The following is a 19471-nucleotide window of genomic DNA, read 5'->3' as shown; positions in this document are numbered from 1 at the left end:
CATATATTATATCTAGATACAAGAGCCAATGTCATGTTCAAGCCACCTTAACCTACCATATATCTAAGTAACAGTCTATGCGAACAACTAATTGATTTATCTAATCGAATGATTAATTTATTACATCTATTAAAGAGTCACTCGTCTGGAGACATATTAATTACTTTGTGCTATGATAAATGGTCATTTATAGTAGGTAAGTGTAGCTAATTGTTTCAATTACATCTCGTGAATTGTTGAGAGGATGAATTTAAATAGAAAAATTGATAATACTAATGGCGTCTAATGGTAATGCCCGACAAACCACCCTCACCTGTCTAAAAATTACATATTTACACTGATTGTTGTAAAGCGTGACCCACTGACAAAACAAGCTTAGCGCTTACATTGTTTTCCCATAGACGATTCCATTCAGAATCTCATTACACTCCAAAAGGTTTACAAGAGATCTGGCGCAATGCTGTTCTCATGGACGTGTCTGTCGTTAGGGCAGCGTGAGGTGACCATTACTGCGTACAAAGAGTTGCCTAAAATAGAGAGCCTCACAAAAGGCGGGAAGACGGGCGAGCGGCGGGGGCGGGGCGGCCGCCGGCGGGACCAGCTCACTCAGTCGCGCCGCGCTGCACAGCCGCCTCGCACGCCGACGCTCCGCGTGCCAAAGACGCGCACGCGCACGTCCCGCGCCCCACCCCGACACGTGCTCAGTGCCCATGATAACACCCTCAACATGCAAGAGCAAAGTTCATCACGATCCAGCAAGACCACCCTCAACTCACTCGAAAGCGCCATCATCAAACTCAAAAACAACCTACAAATACAAGATACGAAGACAGAAATGAACGGACTGCTCACTGCCGACCCGCCGTCACCGGACACGAAATCTAACCCAAGTAAGAGTCCCACTTCATCATCAACTACAAACATAAACTTATCGATTGCGTCAGCTGCGTTGCTGCAAGAAAACATGCTGCAAAGATCGCTGCAAGGTGTGGTTATATCGTTACAAAATGCAATGATGAATTCCTTGCAACAGGCCGCGCTGTTGCCATCCAACTCCGCGGCGGCCGCGGCGTTGAATTTGCAAGCATTAGAATCTTATTTGACGTTACAACGCTTGACTTCTGTCTCAACTGTGAACACTACTAGCCAACCTAGCACCACCGAAAATAGTTCTTCCTCAAAACAAGACATACTAAGGATAGCGACGGCAAGTGCAAAAATAAGCGAAGTAGATGCAACTGATAGTACGTCCAGAGAATTTTCGCCAAAAACGCCGGAGGAGTATCCATTATCTGATGCGATAGCTGCTGAAGATGTGGACCTGTCTGAAGAAGTTGAGGAAGATTTGGCCTTATTGGATAATGAAGATGAATTTACATTAGAACAGCATTTAGAATCTACGTCAAAAGGCTACGGTTACAGCTCTCAGAATTTAGATAACGGGTATCCGAGTTTATTAATGAATGCAATGTATCAGCAGCAGATGAATGGGAGTCCGTCGCAAGCGCCGTTGTCACCGCAGGCAAATTCCTCGAGTTCTAAGTCGACGAATAGTTCAACGTCGTCGACCGGGAGTAGTATATCAAATAAACAAAAAACAGCTGGCAGTGGCCCGAGGATAAAGAAGCAATTTATCTGCAAGTTCTGTAACCGTCAGTTCACGAAGTCCTACAACCTGTTGATACACGAGCGGACGCATACGGACGAAAGGCCATATTCTTGCGATATCTGTGGAAAAGCTTTCCGACGGCAAGACCATCTACGGGATCACAGGTAAACAAACCTTTATTTAACCTATAATCTATGACTCTATATTTTAACCCTCTTATGATACAATTCTAAGGTCATTATGGAAATCATTGGGAGATGCCTATGTTCATCAGGGGACTTCGTAAACTGATGATAGTTGGCTGATGATGATGATGCAAGTCTAATGACGGAAAAACCCTTCAACGAATCAATTTAATGCCCCTAATGTGCTATATCACAAACAATCATCAGACAAACATTGGCACATGTTTGCCACTTCATCATTATGTAATTATTAATTAATTATGTAAACTCTTACATTTACCTACTTCTAAATGGGAATAACATACAACATACTGAACTCTGTTGACTTCACAATTTAGGATACAAATCCATGTCAATTTCAGATTTAAAATCAATAAAGACATCATTTTTAAATCCTTAATACCTGTACCCTTCTTAAGCTAAGTTAAGCCTTTATTAATGTCATTTGTTTCTTTGTTATGCCATGTTATGTTTATGTTATTTTGCTTTTATAGCAGTCATTAATATACCCTGTCTGCATGTTTAGGGTTTTATATACCTAACGTACTCATTATTATTCAATATTCATTATTTGTGCAATCTTTTTTGTCAAGGATCAGCCTTCATGCATAAAATCTAAAGAATCAAATTGATATGGCTAATTATAACACTTTAAAGTTTTTTGGGTTGTTGTGTCCGGCCGCCGGTGGCACATAGCGGTCATCAAAGTCTTAAAACTTAAAATGAAGATCCAATCCAAAGAACCAAAGAATTTAAAATGAAGCAATAGTTACAATAAATAAAACAGTATCTATTTACAATAAAGTATCGTGATCAATGTTAATTTCCTAGTAAACATCACCTTAAGCACTTTTTTATTAGATAACCTCCTCAAACCAGTTTTTTGTATAGGAAACATTATCTTCACACTTTGAAAATAGCTAAATCAATCGTGATTAATACCGTATTTTTACCCTGAACGATCGGATCGGATGGCACGGCCCTTAAACCGAAGATAAAATGTTCAAAAACATTCTCAGGGCATCACGATCCTCATTTTTCGATATCAATAAAAGATTTTAGTTGTGGGTTTCAACGCGAAACGTTATGAACTTTTGAATAATGGCGGTGCGCTCAAAAATATTTAAAAAAACCGGCCAAGTGCGAGTCGGGCTCGCGCACAAAGGGTTCCGTAGCAGCAAATATAATAAACTTATTATGTCAATTTATACACCTGGTGAATGGAGCCTAAACTCTCCCGATATTTTGCCTTGTACTTTTATGTATGAATATTAATTTTATATATGTATTTATAAATATTCCGAGCTAAAGAGGTGGCAAAAGCAATGGCAAACAAACCACAATCAATAGTATTCGGTTGTCGCTGAACACTTGGAAACTGAATACATGACTCCGATAGATACGGAAACAAGGCTTTTACATATATTTTTTGCGATTTTCCTAGAACACCAACAAGACTATCGTACACACGCAGTATTCCATTAATGTAATAAATACAACTCCAGTGCCCCACTAATCCCACGTCACCGTCATAAATTACTTGAAGGTGCGTCTCATTTTTAGGTACAGGTTCAATCAGTTCAGGGTGTTGAAATAATTCTAGCTCACGCGGTCTAAATGATGTGCACCGAAGTAACTTTTCATGAAATGCGCGAACCACATCATCTTCGATATAGTTATTATAATTCAGAATGTAGGAAAACGTATTATCTAAAGTATCCATTGTTAGATGATATACAATAAGCTTTAGAAATTTTAAAAACCTGCTACGAAACACTAAAATTTGCACCAAAAACAAAGGAATTTATATTATTGGGGGATTTATTAGTACGTGACCGGTTTAATAGCACCTATTAAACCAGTATACCTACTTACTTATTTTTTATAATAGGTACAATTCAATATTAAAAAGTCTCAACGCCAAATTCGACTTGCGAAAGAAGTAAATGGGAACGATGAAATTCTCTTAGCGCGCACAAGTGACAACGACGTCTGCCCTCACGTGTCTGCCCGTTCGGGTCGACGCGGTTAGCTATCTTATCCCCGCTCCCGCGCGAGACCACGCCCCGCAACTCACGCGCTGCAGCGCAGCGAGCGACCGATCTTCTTGAATCGATGTAATAATAATCTATAGGATTAACGCGTTTTAAAAATATTGGTTCGATGGATATGTTTAACCTATTATTACTCAACAATCACATTTGTAATATTAAACTTTATCAAATGCACAATGTATTTAAGGTACATTACTGGATAAGGATTAATGGCGTATTGCTTGAATAAGCTAATATTTCTCGTAAAAAGTACCTACATTATAAAGATTTTATATCATCGCGGATTTTAAAAGGTGTACAATACTGTAGTATATTTTTTGATCTATCTTATAAGGTTCAGCCATCGTTTTCAGTGTAAGCACAATAACTTAACCAAAATTACAGTTAAATCAACCTATCTCAAAAACTATAAGAGATACTTTGATCAAACCAAAAATCGTTGAAAGAGTTAATTAGCATGCATCACCTCTATTTTTTTTAGAATTTTATACCCCGTAGTTATAAAAATAGAGGGGGGGGGACATACTTTTTACGACTTTGAGAGCTGATATCTCAAAAACCGTTCACTTTAAGAAAAATGTTTTTTAGAAAACTTTATATCATTTTAAAAGACCTTTCCATTGATACCCCACACGGGTATGTACATCGAAAAAAAAATTTTCATCCCTCAGTTACATGTATGGGGGGCCCCACCCCCAATTCTTTTTTTTACTATTTAGTGTCATAATTTTGTAGCGGTTCATACAACACATATTCCCATCAAATTTCATCACTGTAGTACTTATAGTTTCCGAGTAAATCGGCTGTGACAGACGGACAGACGGACAGACGGACAGACGGACAGACGGACAGACGGACAGACGGACATGACGAAACTATAAGGGTTCCGTTTTTGCCATTTTGGCTACGGAACCCTAACAAAAAGGGTTAAGTATGGCCCGAGCAGATGCTATCGACAACTCGTTCGTCACGCTCGTAAATATTTCACAAAACCGCCGCTAATCTGAGAAGACGATGTTTTAATTTTGGCTCCAACTCTTTGTTCTTTTTCGTATCTTACATTCCTTTTGATTCCTTCGCAAAAAATGTTACTCGAAATTGTTGCTCTAAACCCGTTAGACCTGTAAACACATTTACCTATCTCGAAGACAATAAATATCTTAATGTTGCTACAACAACGCATAATCTACCATAATCTATTTCTCGAGTTATCTCCGATCCCCACCCAAAAAGAGGTAAAGGTGTTGAATTTTTAACACCTGTCTCTCGGCGATTTCCTTCCAAATCACCGTATCTCTTCGGCAATAAAATAAATTTCGTGTAGACGCTGGAGGGTTAACCGAGCCGGGCCGGCCTGTCGATGTTCAATTGATGTTCGTTGACACCATACATTATAATGGACCGGAGCGAGCCTTCGACGGGTTTTAACAAAGCACGTGTGATCCTGACGCGGGGATTAATATAGATGACAAAAAATACACCTTTGCATGTACAGTCGACTTTCGAACCGATATTTTTTGTTCCGATCGAGATAATAAGCGTGAATTAATTTGTGACTTTATTATTAAAAGCCATGTTAAACATAGTTAACTCTAGTTATCGATGAATAAGGTTTGTTTAATTAACGGACGGCGTTCTATGTTGGCTCGATTTAGGCCTAAAGTTGCGCGCAATCGACCGAGCGAGCTTTTTAATCACGGTCATCATCTCTAGTTTTAATATTGAAATTATTCTCTCATTCATCATCCCACAACGCTTTATCGTCACCGATCTAACTAATCCAAACGATTATTATAGGCATTACGTTACGTTGAACACGTCGTAATTTTCTCTGTGATTTTATTTGTTTATTCGATCCACGGATAATTTCTGGCCGTTACGATTGCCGTGTTTCTCGTTATGCGTTATTATTGATTACATGTTGTACGGTGTTAATTATACGTTGTACGCCTAAATTCAATTTGAAAGTAGTAGGTCTATGAGTTTGTTGAGATTGAACGAATTGCTTTGCTTTTTATACACGCCTTTTGACCTTTTCCGTAACTATTACTATAAGGTCAAAGTTGTAAAAGTAATCGCTTCAAAATTAACATAAATATTTAAAGATAAAGACGGGACTATTCCCACCTCTCGTTCCCACCACTGCAACTCCTGTGTAGCCAGGATCTACAGCTTGACCGCCACAAAAACCCAACCAATGAAGGTCAAGTTTGTCCCGGGGGAAAGTTAAACTGTCATTGGACCCGCAACGAAATTAATCAGAAGAACATAGGAGGAGTTCGAAATTAAGGTTCGACTTCCCTCCATTGCAAAGCGGATGACAGGTGACAAACAAAGGTTTAAAACCTTCAAGAAAAGATTATGCACCACGGACAATAAATTAAATTAAGGGGGCCTATCTTATGAGCAATTAGCAACTACCTGCCAATAATATTTTTCACAAAATCGCTTAAAAGCACGGAAATTTTTCCTTGTCGCGACAAGATCGGTGTAATAAATTGCGGAAACAGATGTATGTTGTATTGAATTAAGCATTATATCACGTTCATGTTTCCAAAAATTTAAAGATAAAGAGTCAACAATAACGAGAATAAATCATTCTTTTTTGTCCCGTAAAAACCCCGTTCTTTCATCTCCATTCCAGACTCAGCACTTAAAGCCAATACGAAACTTATAGCCCAGCTGTAAAGTAAAAGGCTCTAAAATTTGTTATGCCCACATGCTCTCTGGCGTAAATTAATGATTATGGCAATAAAAACAAGGTTGTACGCCAATTTATTACCAATATCCCGGGGGCGCTTGTTTGTTCCGTGCCAAGGTGTTCGGGACACGCTTCGCTCTGTTTCGGCGCCTGCAGACATGATGTATTTATTGTGCTCACAGCATCCTGAGCTAAATAGGGGAACTCCTTTTACGTCTTTTGCTTTATTGTTTTTGAATTATAGTCAGCTAGCTCGGCTTTGTTTAGTACGGTCGAGTTTGTAGTGGTTGTGATTGAATAGTACGGTAATACGCCTTTGTTGTTTGTTTAGGGCTCATTAATTCTTTTTGCTTAGGGTTATAGGAATTTTAATTTTTATGGTCTCTCTCTGTCATGTGAGTGTCTTCCCTAATAATAATTTCGCGTGTAACTCACTATTGCGAGTATCTATATATCTATCTAATTGAAAGTGTATTTTGATAATAATAGAATTTATAGTTATGAGTTGTAATGCGTCAGTTTTAAATAGTTTTTTATTGTTACAGGTACATCCACTCAAAGGAGAAGCCTTTCAAATGCCTGGAATGCGGTAAGGGTTTCTGTCAATCGAGAACTCTTGCGGTACACAAGATCCTTCACATGGAAGAGTCTCCCCACAAGTGCCCCGTCTGCAGCAGAAGTTTCAACCAAAGGTCGAACTTGAAGACCCACCTCCTAACCCATACAGACATCAAGCCATACAACTGTTCCTCTTGCGGAAAAGTTTTCAGGCGAAACTGTGACTTAAGACGTCATAGCTTAACGCACAATCTCGTTGGCATGTCTTCAGTAAATACTTCCCCAAGTGGGAGCAATGGGAAGAGTCCAAATTTCAACCCAAACTTCCCAATTGATAATGTAGACACGGAAGACGAAAATTAGGTGAGATTAAATAAAGTTTAGTGGCAACCGTTTGAAAAGACTGATAAGCGATTATAAATTGATGCCCTTTAGTTTAAGAAGAGATTATGGGTCGTAATTTAATGCAAATGTTTTGTTGTGTCCTAATTCTCCTTTAGTGGCTATATTAACGTTTTAAAAACGTTCGTATTCATCAAAATATGAGAGCCGTAATATATTTTGGTAAAATATTACATTTTTGTTGAATCTTGTGCCATTGCTTTAGCTTCCTGGTTCAACAGGATCCTTTACCTTATCCATGATGTGCAAAATGTAAAATATAAAATTATGCTTCTAAAAAACGTTTGCGTTTTGTTAGTGACACGTTTTTTTACTTTTAGGTTAAGACTTGCAATACAACTCCAGATTTTTTGGATTCTCTACCTAGTATTACTTAGGTTAAGATATTTCTGAAATCTTGTACATTTCTGATCTCATTTATGTAAATATAAATTATGGCTAAGTCAATTAATAAACTGTCCGTCCACCATGAAATTTAGTGTTAAGCTTGTAAAATAAAAATGTATTTTGTAAAAATATGAACTGTATAGAAAATTTAATTGTCTTCCTAGTGTTTTGATAAACATATTCTTGGAAGTGGTATTGTTTAATTGTGTAATTAAATAATTGACGAAATAACTCCGATTAGTTCTGTTTTTACTGACCCTTGGTATATAAAAACGTAATATAAATAACTTCGTTGCCTGGTATTTGTGTCTCTTAGGTAACCTTTTCTTCCTGTAGGGGGTAAATGCGAGTGTAAGAAAACATGAACACGATATCAGGCAGGAGTCATCTGCATTCATTATCAACCAAAAGAATCCCCAACAGTTAAAATCGCCTGATGCCCGTTTTTACCATCAATCGCTAATTTTTATGTGACCCCTATGTAAATAAAATTCCTGTTATGTGTTACCATAGTGGTCACTTAAAAATTAGGGATTGATGGTGAAAAGGGGCATAATATAGGTAGCTAAGCAATTTGTGCGATTTTTCTTACTTTCGATGCTATTACAATACATTTAGTGACTAACAGAATTTAATTTCTCTTACTGAGGTAAAATTATTTCTTACTAGCTTTCCGCCCACGGCTTCGCCCGCGTGGAATTTTGTCTGTCATAGAAAAACAATATCGCGCGCGTATTTGCTCACCGTTTAGACCTACCCTGGACTACGACAAACATTTTAAAACCAAAATCAGCTCAATCGGCCCAGCCGTTCTAGAGTTTTAATCAGACTAACGAACATCAATTCATTTTTATTTATATAGATTTAACTGCAACTCATTTGAACCTCCGATTTTTAAGCAATTAGGTGCTCAAAACTCATTTATTTTCAGTAAGTAAGCTCTTAAAGAGCACTTTACATGCCTCAACCCTCTATAGAAGAGGCAGTGCAATATAATACATAATACATAATTATAAATTCTCAAGCGTTATCTCTGGCTACATTGTAGCAAAGCCCCTGAGTAGTGTTGAAAATGACTAAAGCTGCTGAATTTGTCTGACCGTCATTTACGGTCAAATTGGTCAAAAACTAGACATAAACTGTCAAAAACGGTTATTTTCGGTCAATTTGATTTCAGTAATAGTTTAGTACTTTTCAAGTTTTTTCTTAGATTTTGTGATTGATACATTTGTCTACAACATCTTAATTGAAATAAAAAAGTGGTTTGTAATGATTTATTACAGTTAAACATTTTACAGTGAGTCTACAACTACTAAATTGAAACAATAAGTATTTTGGTTTTGGTTACCTAAATAGATAAATTATTCGGTGGTAGTACCTACTTACAGTAATATTTGAGTCGAATTGACTGAATTTGACAGTAAAGGACTGGTCATTTATGGTTTTGACCATAGTGACCGGTCAGATTCAGGCAATTTACATCTCTACCCCTAAGTGATAATGTGCAGATGGTACGTAGTAAAACACCGGGATCTGGACAATGACAGGTTTATTGTTGAATGATCAAACGAACTTACCAAGTGAAGTTCGATCTAAATTATCCTGTTTTCGCCGAAGAGATTTACTGGCTGGACGCCCTCTCTATAAACGGTGCTCGCAGAATATCAGCGTCGAGGTACTTCGTGCCTTGGCATAAATGCTGAGCGAGGACCTGTTTTTATTTATTTATTTAAAAGGATGTGTCAAGTGTAGTTACATCGGCCCAATTGGTAGCAAGTGTTTTATAGACTTCCTTTTAATAAAACATTAATTTTATTTGTATGTGTTTTACTAACGGTACTTTTGGCGATCACTCACACAAATGCAATTCTCAGCTTAAGTTGATAGGACTGTATCTACAATTAATTAATGCGATTTTCATTTGTCATTAAAGTGGATACTTTTCTTAATTTTCAATTAAAAAACAGAAGAGCATCGCAACTAATGACTGTGTTTTGTTTCAAACAAAATCACAACAATCACTCGTGACATAAGACTGCGTCTGAGTACAAATCAAAGCAAACTTTGTGACATCGGCTGTCGGGTCTCTATGACATATTAATGATAGGGCTTAGGCTCACCGTGGCGAATTATTCGCAAATTACATAGCAATCACCCCAATCGGACGTCCCATGGAGATAACTTAAGTGCACCTTTTCCGTGTGTTGTAGACGTGTTCGCCACAAGGATTCGACTAGATTTTGTGTACTAATTTCTGGTTATTATCATTTATTTAATTTCCTTGCATTTTATATTAGTTTGTTTGACGATTTGCTTTACAATTTAGTTTCTTGAATTTAAAATGTACTATAATAAATAATACCAATCCTCTATTTACAACCGACTCAAAGAGGTACAATTACAGATTATTTTTATAAAGAAATAAAACCTAAATAAGCATTTATATTTAGAAGACACATTCATAACATACTTTAAGTACTTCATCAAAAGAAATAACTTCTTTCCCGCGCCATTAAATCTCGGAAATATCTTTTTAAAAATACTTTGCGCATGACAGCTTGCAACTGAATTTGTAAGATTACGAAAAATGTACCACAGTAAATTTTCATTAGAAAGGACAAGAATATAATAACATAGCATTTTTATTTATGTGAATGCATATTTATTTTTATGTTTAAATTCAAATAGTATGATTATTGTCGTAAGTTGCATCGCTGTGGCGTCCACACGCTCCGCCGCTCTCACTTACCTTTTTTTGCAAACGGAACATTGTCATCGACACCGAAATTACAGACGATTGTCACGAGGATTATGTTTGTGTGAAGGTGTTTGAAAAATATTTGCTTTCAGTCCTTGAGTGTGCATTATACGAATTTAGAGGTGGGTTTTATTCGCAAGTTCCCAACGACCACACACACTCGGTGTGTTTTTTTCTCGTTCTTTACTCGTGAAATTGTATAAGTTGTTTTGACAATGTGCCCGGAACGTGCGTCTGCGGCGTTTCGAATGTTAACCACGGTTTCGGAGTTATTTGTCTTTACGCTGTGGCTGGTCGCTTTGTTTTTTTTAATTGCTCACATATTTACTAACTTATTTATTTACTGAGGGTACATACTTGAACGATATTTTTCCTTTTTAATTTAGACATCTTATAGCTGAAATTAGGATTCAAATTCGAATAATTTATTTCGGAAATCAGGTTCCATAGTATTGGTATGAAGGTAGTAAGAAATGATGAGGATTATGATGATACTTTCTAAATTTAAGTATTATAACTTAGATTCCTTACACCTTTCTTTATAATTAATTAGGTATTTCATTTAGAAATTGGTTTCAAAAGGGTAAGTCTCTATTGCATAGCCATCATGACCAATAGAATAAATTATTAAAGTTTATTGTACAAGTATAAGCATAAATACATTAAATACGTAAGTATAACTGCATGTTAATCAGATCACAGCCAGAGTAAATCCTAGTTAATCCCCAGTTTCAGACTTCCTAGCTCCCACAAAACTGCAACAAAAACCAATTACAAGTCTTACTGTCGTCATTAAAAACTTCAGTTTACAATTATCCTATCTTACAGATAACTTTTAACTTCAATGCGCAGCTTACAACAGCTCACAATTTCTTACGATGTGTGTATTTGTTTATTTAAATAGTAGAGTCGCCAACCGTAGGTACGTAAGTAGGTGTCACGTTATCACAAGTATGCGAATTAACGGTGACAACTGTGATTGCGTGTGCCATTCCCTACGAGCTTCAATGCTAAGATTACTAAGTGCCTGATTCACGTGTAGAGCAAGTTATGTACAGAATGGACATTAGGGTGTAGTTTTCTGCCTAATAATTAACACCCCATAGTAAGATGAGAAGAAAAATTGGTACCTAGTAGATAAAAGAACTCTCTGGTTTCCGAACTGGAACTAAGTGGAAAAGGAAATGTGGAAATAACGAAATATGATTGTTATTCAAAACGTCTGGTCTTCTCTCCTCTTCTGTTTAGTGGAAACGGGCCTTACGGGCGATAAAGGCTGCGAACGACACTTAGTTATCGTATGGGATCTTTTACGTCGATGTCGTGGCAGCCTGTAATTAAGATAGCACCTAGTCTTAAGACAAAATTATGTATGTAAACCCTTTGCTTAAATTTGTGTCTGTGTTGTTGGTTGTCCTAATTAAATAAATAAATAAAATGTCGCTAAAGTAAATTCTAAGGATATCCAACACTTAACAGCCATTGATTTTGATATATTTTTAAATAAAATTAGGCACAGATAGATAAGTGCACATCTATGTTCTTTGCCCATGCGCAGTTATTGCGTCGCCTGACAGTAACGGCGTCGCGCGATACTCGGCGCGATAGTGGCCGCACACGATGCACGACTATTATCGTATGGGATCTTTTACACCATAGTTAATGTCGCTAAAGTGAATACTAACCAAGGTTATTGAATAATCAAAAGGTAATTATTTAACAATAATGGCTCCTTTTTTTCGAAAAATTAGGCATAGTTCTAATAGGTAAGTGCACATCTGTATTCCACAATCTTTGGTACCTAGTTGCCCACGCGCAGTTATCGCGTCGCCTGACAGTAACGGCGTCGCGCGATACTCGGCGCGATAGTGGCCGCACACGACGCACGATTATTATCGTATGGGATCTTTTACACCATAGTTAATGTCCCTAAAGTGAAGACTAAGGATATCTAATAATCAAGTGGCAATGATTTAACATTAATGTCTTTTTTTTCTTTCAAAAAATTAGGCATATTTGTAATAGGTAAGTGCACATCTGTACTCCATAATCTTTGGTAGTTGCCCACGCGCAGTTATCGCGTCGCCTGACAGTAACGGCGTCGCGCGATACTCGGCGCGATAGTGGCCGCACACGAGGCACGACTATTATCGTATGGAATCTTTTACACCATAGTTAATGCCACTAAAGTGAAGACTAAGGATATCAAATAATTAAATGGCAATTATTTAACATTAATGTCTCTTTTTTAAAAAAAAATTAGGCATAGTTCGAATAGGTAAGTGCACATCTGTACTCCATAATCTTTGGTAGTTGCCCACGCGCAGTTATCGCGTCGCCTGACAGTAACGGCGTCGCGCGATACTCGGCGCGATAGTGACCGCACACGACGCACGACTATTATCGTATGGGATCTTTTACGCAACACGACGTACTGATGGCATTGTGAAACTAGATGGCATAGAGTTTTAGAGTTACGGGTGTCAGAGGCTTGCCTTGCCTTATGCACGATAAGACAATCAAACCTTGACGACAAAACTTTGATAATTAGTTCATTAGTTATAATTTGGTTAACATATTGAAATAAATTTAATGAATCAACTCTCTCAGTGTTCAATGGCAACTTTGGAGATTATTGAAATATTAATTAACCAATTACAACATTTGGACTTGTGGCTTTATCTCCCCAAGTAGATATTTTTGGACAAGGCCAATTACGAGTATAAGTACCTAGATGAATAAAAAACATTAAAATAACATTTAGATTGTATGCCAAATGCAGTAGTTAATACTTGTATTGATATGTCTATTGAAAACACTTTAAAAATAGTAGAGCCAGATATTAGAGTGCCTAATTCTATGAGACTTAAGGTTTTTAAAAATAATTGTACTAAATCATGTAGTTCCCACCCAATTAGGTAAAAGTACATAAATAAATGTTATTGTGAATACATGAAAACAGATAGAGCTTAATTATACTCTTATATGGACGTTTTAATTAGCATTATGGGTATTAATTTTGCACTCTTTTAAAGTTACAAAACGATACACGCGGTATGTCCTCACCTAAAGTTAGGTAGGTTAATAACAAACAAATCAAGCTGCGACGATTTCAGTACCATAGAGTCTTATACTTTTTGGGCAAAACATTATTGGAGCAAAAAGATGTATATTCTTTTTATTTTTCAATCAACATTTAATTGATTTGCATGCCCATTCAGGAATCCGATACACCCTCGTAACGAAATACATTTGATTTCCCATTTCAATAAAATCGTAATAAAAAGAGGTTAGAAAAGACTTTAAAACAACCGAACTCTATTATCTGTAATCCAATACACAATAAAAATTCGTTTGAGGCGGTGGGCGGGGCTTATGTTGGCTCCGCCCCAGCCCACCCGGTCTGTGCGTTGATTGGCCATTGCAAAATGCGCACGCGCTGCTAACCGCCTAAAGAATGCAATTGAATTGATCGTACTTTTCTCTAGCGGCCTTTTATGTTATGGTACACTAATAGTTCAATTAAACGTTAGGTACCTACTGAATTGGAGGCAAGTAAATCTTTTCCTATTAGCAGTTAGTTTTATGGCACCGTTTAAGGCTGAGGCAAAAATCTCTATTTTGCAGTCTGTTCTGTCAAAGAGACTTTTCATAAAAAGATAGTACAGTCGCTTGATAGAAAAAATAGGTTATCAATGTCCGTTTTCACCATCAATCCCTAATTTTTAAGTGACCCCTATGAAAACAAAATTCCTGTTATGTGTCACCATAGGGGTCACCTAAAAATTACAGATTTATGGTGAAAACGAGCATAATTCACAGGAATATTCTATCTATGAATTAAAATATGTAATAAAACAATGAACTTATTATGAAGTGGGTACAATAATTTAATATCATGAAATCAAGGATTAATTAGATTCCATTATCCTAAGGCAATAATACTCGTAGTTTCTATTTTAACGGTAAATAATATTTACCCTCCCGACGTTTCGGCTCGGTTGCACGAGTCATGGTCGCGGGCAGACTGAAGAAACTTCGGGAGGGTAAATATTATTTACCGTTAAAATAGATATATTGTTGCAATAAATCCCGTGAAGTGATAATTTTATAATACTCGTAGTTGTAAATCAGATTGTGTTTGGCATAATAAATGAGTCTATTAAGTGGGTTTTCTTGTAGGTTTCTTTTGCATTACCTATAGATATTGTTACTCGGGGTTTACTGCAATCTACTTGGTAGGTATGATCAAGTTATCTATCATTTAGTCATAATCTTTTTGTAAACTGTCTAAATACCTAAATAGATAACAAGCTTGTATTTGTATCACGTATGCCTTTGATACCAATAAGTAGTTAGCTAACTTACCTTCCTACATTGCATTAAGAACTATTTTGATGGTAGAGACGACGGCACATCGCGCAAACCCTTTGGCACCTTATGTAGTTGTAACAGGTATTACTTTACATTAAAAACATGTATGGCTTAGGTGCAGTTTGTCACCCCCAAAGTAGACAAAAAGCTCGCAACAATCGTCGTCGTCTGTGTGCTGTTACCTTTTTAGCATTTTTTGGTGTCACGAACTATTTGACGCTGACTGTACCTACTCAATAAACTACTTTGTACTTAGTGCTTCGTGATAGCTTATTTTACGGCTAAGTAACAACTAGTTCATCAATTATTAATTGATGCTCAGTAGACTATGAAAAAGGGTTTAGAATTTGTCTGAACGATTAAATTAGAAGCGAAATTTCAGTTGGGAAGCTTTTGTCCAGCTTTGGATGGAATTCGGCTGAAACGAACTAACAACAGTAGTAACTTTTCTTTTCTTCTTGGTAACTATATTTGTCTTGTGTCTAACGTGAAAACAGAAAACGAATACAAATTGCCTGCATTTTGCTTCAGTAAGAATCTTAGATTCCTATCCTTTCCCTAACAAACTCCCATAGCGTCATAACAAGTTCACCAGCCTACAACCCGAGCTTAGTACTCGCCTTGAAAGTACCGACACAACATAAGTAGCTCGAGTAACCAATCACCTTGTAGACCATAACTTAACCGGACAAGTTGTACCGACGGCGATTAGCAGCAATCCTTTGTCTTGACATCAATAAAAGCAATACTCGCAATCTGTACGTGGGCTGATAACAAATTGTCAAGTAGCTATTGAGAAATTCTATCGTTGTGTGGGCGAGTAGCTCTAGGAAGTCTATGGTAAAAGTGACACTGGTTCTGTGAGAAAATGCTATGATACCTACTTACTCGTACTACTGTCCCAAAATATCATTGTTGACTTTACGTGTTTTGATAATGTGATGCATTTATATTTAAAAACTAAGGTATATCCTACATCTAAGCAGGAACATAACATAGGAACATACTGAACAATAGCAACTCCTAGATACACATACCTTAATTATCTACTAATGGGACTATTCCCACCTCATTCTCACCGCTGCAACTCCTGTGTGGTCAGGATCTACACCTTGACCGCCAATAAAACCCAACCAGGAAGTCAACCATATGCCAACTACACCATTATTTTACTTTCATATTCATAAACGTCACTTAACTGTAAATTATAGAACTACAGTCACCACGTTTCGCTGGTAAGTTTCCAGCCCATCTGGTCAGCGTGGAGAGTGCGGTTAAAATCCTCCATTTGCCTCTGGTAAACTAGAAGGGATCGTGCTCTTATAGTAGAGTCCAAATAAAGGCCTGGTAAAGATGTTTTGCTCTTGCCTGCCGAAAGTTTTTCGAGGTGGATCAGCAATGGATATTAAACGAATGACGACCAATAACAAACAAAACAAAATATTTACTCGGTAAGTTCATACATTAGAACAGCATTACAGTAACTTTTAAACCAAATTATAATCCAAATGCCGACTTGCATTCAAGAACTTATCGTCTTAGAAAATATATGTGTTTCAGACACTTAGGACTAGATTATTCTAGACCTAGCGACATTACACCTAAATGCACTTAGCGGCTGGCAATCTAAATTGTCTCAGTTAAATTAACTAAGGCACTAGTAGGTTAATCTAGAAATAAAAGTGCCAGTTTGCCAGTTAACTGTGTGGTGGCGGCAGAGTAGAATGCGTTTGTTACCAACCCCTACTCTTCCCACGGGTGTCGTAAGAGGCGACTTAGGGACTATAAACAGAGAACGGACAGCAGCGTTCTCTGATAAACATTAATCTTATGAACTGCGATCTCCAAACCGCCAAGCGTGAAGATTATGGCAAAACCTTCCACCAAAGTATAGGAGGCTCAAAGTCCAGCAGTGGACTGTAAAAGGCTGTTGATGATGAAGTAAAAGTGCAAATAAAAGTACAAAGCAATTACACAAAAAGTAATTTATGCACTTAAATTTTAATAATGGGTTACACAAAGCTCTACTTTTGTAGTTGACTGCACATCAGCTACATTTTTGTAGCAAAATAGCATCTATTTTTATTATAACTAGGTACATTTTTATGCTTTAGTATTTAGCTTGATGTGCTGTTGTTTGTAGTATTTGCACAACAATCGACATAAATAAAGATTCAGATTAACTTTATTGCTAATGGACTTCAGTTCTGTCACCTATTAGGGCGTCAATCAATACAGGCAAACGCATCTGGCGTCCGCCTATTACACCAAAGTGTAGCATTGTATTGGTTCTTAACTTGTCAGTGTTTTTTTTTTCTTGAACTGCTATTTGTATTCAGAATCTTCAAGTTGCGTGTTGTCAATTACAAAGAGACGAGATTTTCAAAATGAATTTCATTATGAGTAAGTAAGTAGGTACTTTTCGTTACTATCTCATTAACACATTTAGATAGCTACCTAAAAAATTATGAAATGAGAATAAAACAAAGTACGCCTCTTATAGGCTAATTTTATCGTTTTTTGCTGTGATTGTCAATTCCGCTAAAGGCTCTTCCAGTCAACAAACAGGTTGGTGAAATAGTAAGTAGAGACTAATGTCTCGTGAAAAGTTTTTGTATTTGTAGGTGTTCAGTGAACTCTACGATGTCTCCGTGGTCCAGAGCTAAAAGTGTAAGACTACATCGATTTAAAGGGTGAGTTTGATTCTCAGATGTGACTTAAATAATATGACCTTTCACTTATAGTTGTGTTTTTTTTTATGATTGCAGCTGTAGACCAGGCCATGAAAATGATATGAAAAAGGAATATGATTCTATATTTCAGGGCGGAGTGCACGGAGTGAACAGAGTGAGGTTTCTTCATTAAGTCTAATCTAACATGTTACTTGTACCAACCTTAACAATTTTTCACCGAGATAAATAAAAAGCGGTACGCGTCGGTGTCACAGACAGCCCAGCACGCGCTATCCCAAAAGGCATTCTCACATCAAATATTGACACGACGCGACGCCCATTGTGTCGGCACAGTCCAAAGGTTATCTTATCAGTGTTTGAGGCAAACACGCGTGTTTGGTGACAGGCGCTCGCGCGTCTGTCGGTTTGTCTTTCGAACATAACCTTATCGTAATTGACGTATTGGGATTAGAGTTTCCGGGAAGTTTCCCGGATTGTTTTAGTGGTTTCAGTTCTGTGTGCACAAGTCGTCCATTTGCGACGACACTGTGATATATCAAAAACAGTGGTTTTACAGAAATCGACTTTTTAACTTTTGAATGACCATAACTCTTAAAAGAAGGTTAGGATTACCTAATTGTGTATGAAACGTTTAAAGATTAACTATTAATGAATTTAAATATTTATAGTAAGACATAACTTTGCGTCTAAATTGATGAAATTAAAGCGATTGAAAAAAAAAGAGACAACTTATCACGTTGTTCTAGTAAAAAATAATATTTTGAAGATGGTAAGTTCAGTTGTCACGTTGAAGATGATGTAAAAAAATATATTTATATAAGTCATTATTTAGATAACACGTTGATCTTGAAAATTTTTATTTTATTTTAATAACATTACAATCAGTAAAAATGAGGTAATTTTTGGAACAGGCGAATATTTCGCTTTGCCATGTTAAATTGCACTTATAAAAATATTATCTAAGTAGACAGACAGTTGTATACATACAATATTTAAGCTCACATTAAGTTTTCTTATTCTAAAAACGAATGCTTATCAAAATAAACGAAAAACTCTCAAAAGTAAAACCACGTAAACTACTAGTTTAAAAAAAAACACAGTAAGAGAAACTGTACTAAGTATGTATGTATGCAGAAGAAAAAATTGTAGGTAGGTACCTACTAGGTTAGTAAATAGATGTTTTTTAACTGACTAGTTATGACAATTTAATCCTAAAATTATCAAAGCAAAAATCGCCGTCTCCGGCGCATAAAATGGCAAAAAAGCGACATTTTGGTACCTTTTAGGGTGTTTTAATTTTTTATACTTATTTAAAATTAAATTTATAAAAGTTATTTAAATAATGTATTAATAGTGAAAAATAACAACCACTATTTATAAATAATGTAGCCATTTTATTGGCGTAGTTTTTCTGAAATAGTTATACCTATTGCAATGTTATTATACAAAACAATGTTGCGCCCGCCAAAGTATATTTGGGCAAGAAGCGATAAAATTCCATCAATTGCTGATTATCTGTAATTATATTAAAACATTAAAATACTTTTTTTGCAGAAAGCAAAACATAGCCAATACAGCTAAGTAACATTGAATAATTACATAAATAAATAAATATCTGGGGTCATCCAACGCATTGCTATTCTAGCATACTTCTACTAATAGATAATTTTGTTAGCTATCGTCTTAAATTAAGCTAATCTAAGGCTATCGTATGTTAATATAAAACATTTTGCTTGTTGTGTCTGTAAAA

The 19471-nt window shown here is 36.5% G+C and overlaps 1 protein-coding gene across 1 annotated transcript; it reads left to right on the top strand.

The window, feature by feature from the left end:
- The first annotated feature begins 611 nt into the window (after nt 1–611).
- LOC114355416 (protein sister of odd and bowel) lies at nt 612–8115 on the top strand. Its single transcript, XM_028308249.1, has 2 exons — nt 612–1773; nt 7095–8115. Exons 1-2 carry the CDS (start codon nt 728–730, stop codon nt 7468–7470), a joined length of 1422 nt encoding a protein of 473 aa, XP_028164050.1. The 5' UTR covers nt 612–727; the 3' UTR covers nt 7471–8115.
- Nucleotides 8116–19471: the final 11356 nt, after the last annotated feature.

The sequence above is a fragment of the Ostrinia furnacalis genome, unplaced genomic scaffold, assembly GCF_004193835.3.
Source record: "Ostrinia furnacalis isolate ACB-3 unplaced genomic scaffold, ASM419383v2 OfSCF2407, whole genome shotgun sequence".
Classification (NCBI taxonomy): domain Eukaryota; kingdom Metazoa; phylum Arthropoda; class Insecta; order Lepidoptera; family Crambidae; genus Ostrinia; species Ostrinia furnacalis.
Note: the sequence above shows the minus strand (reverse complement) of the source record. Positions and strands in the feature narration are given on the sequence as shown.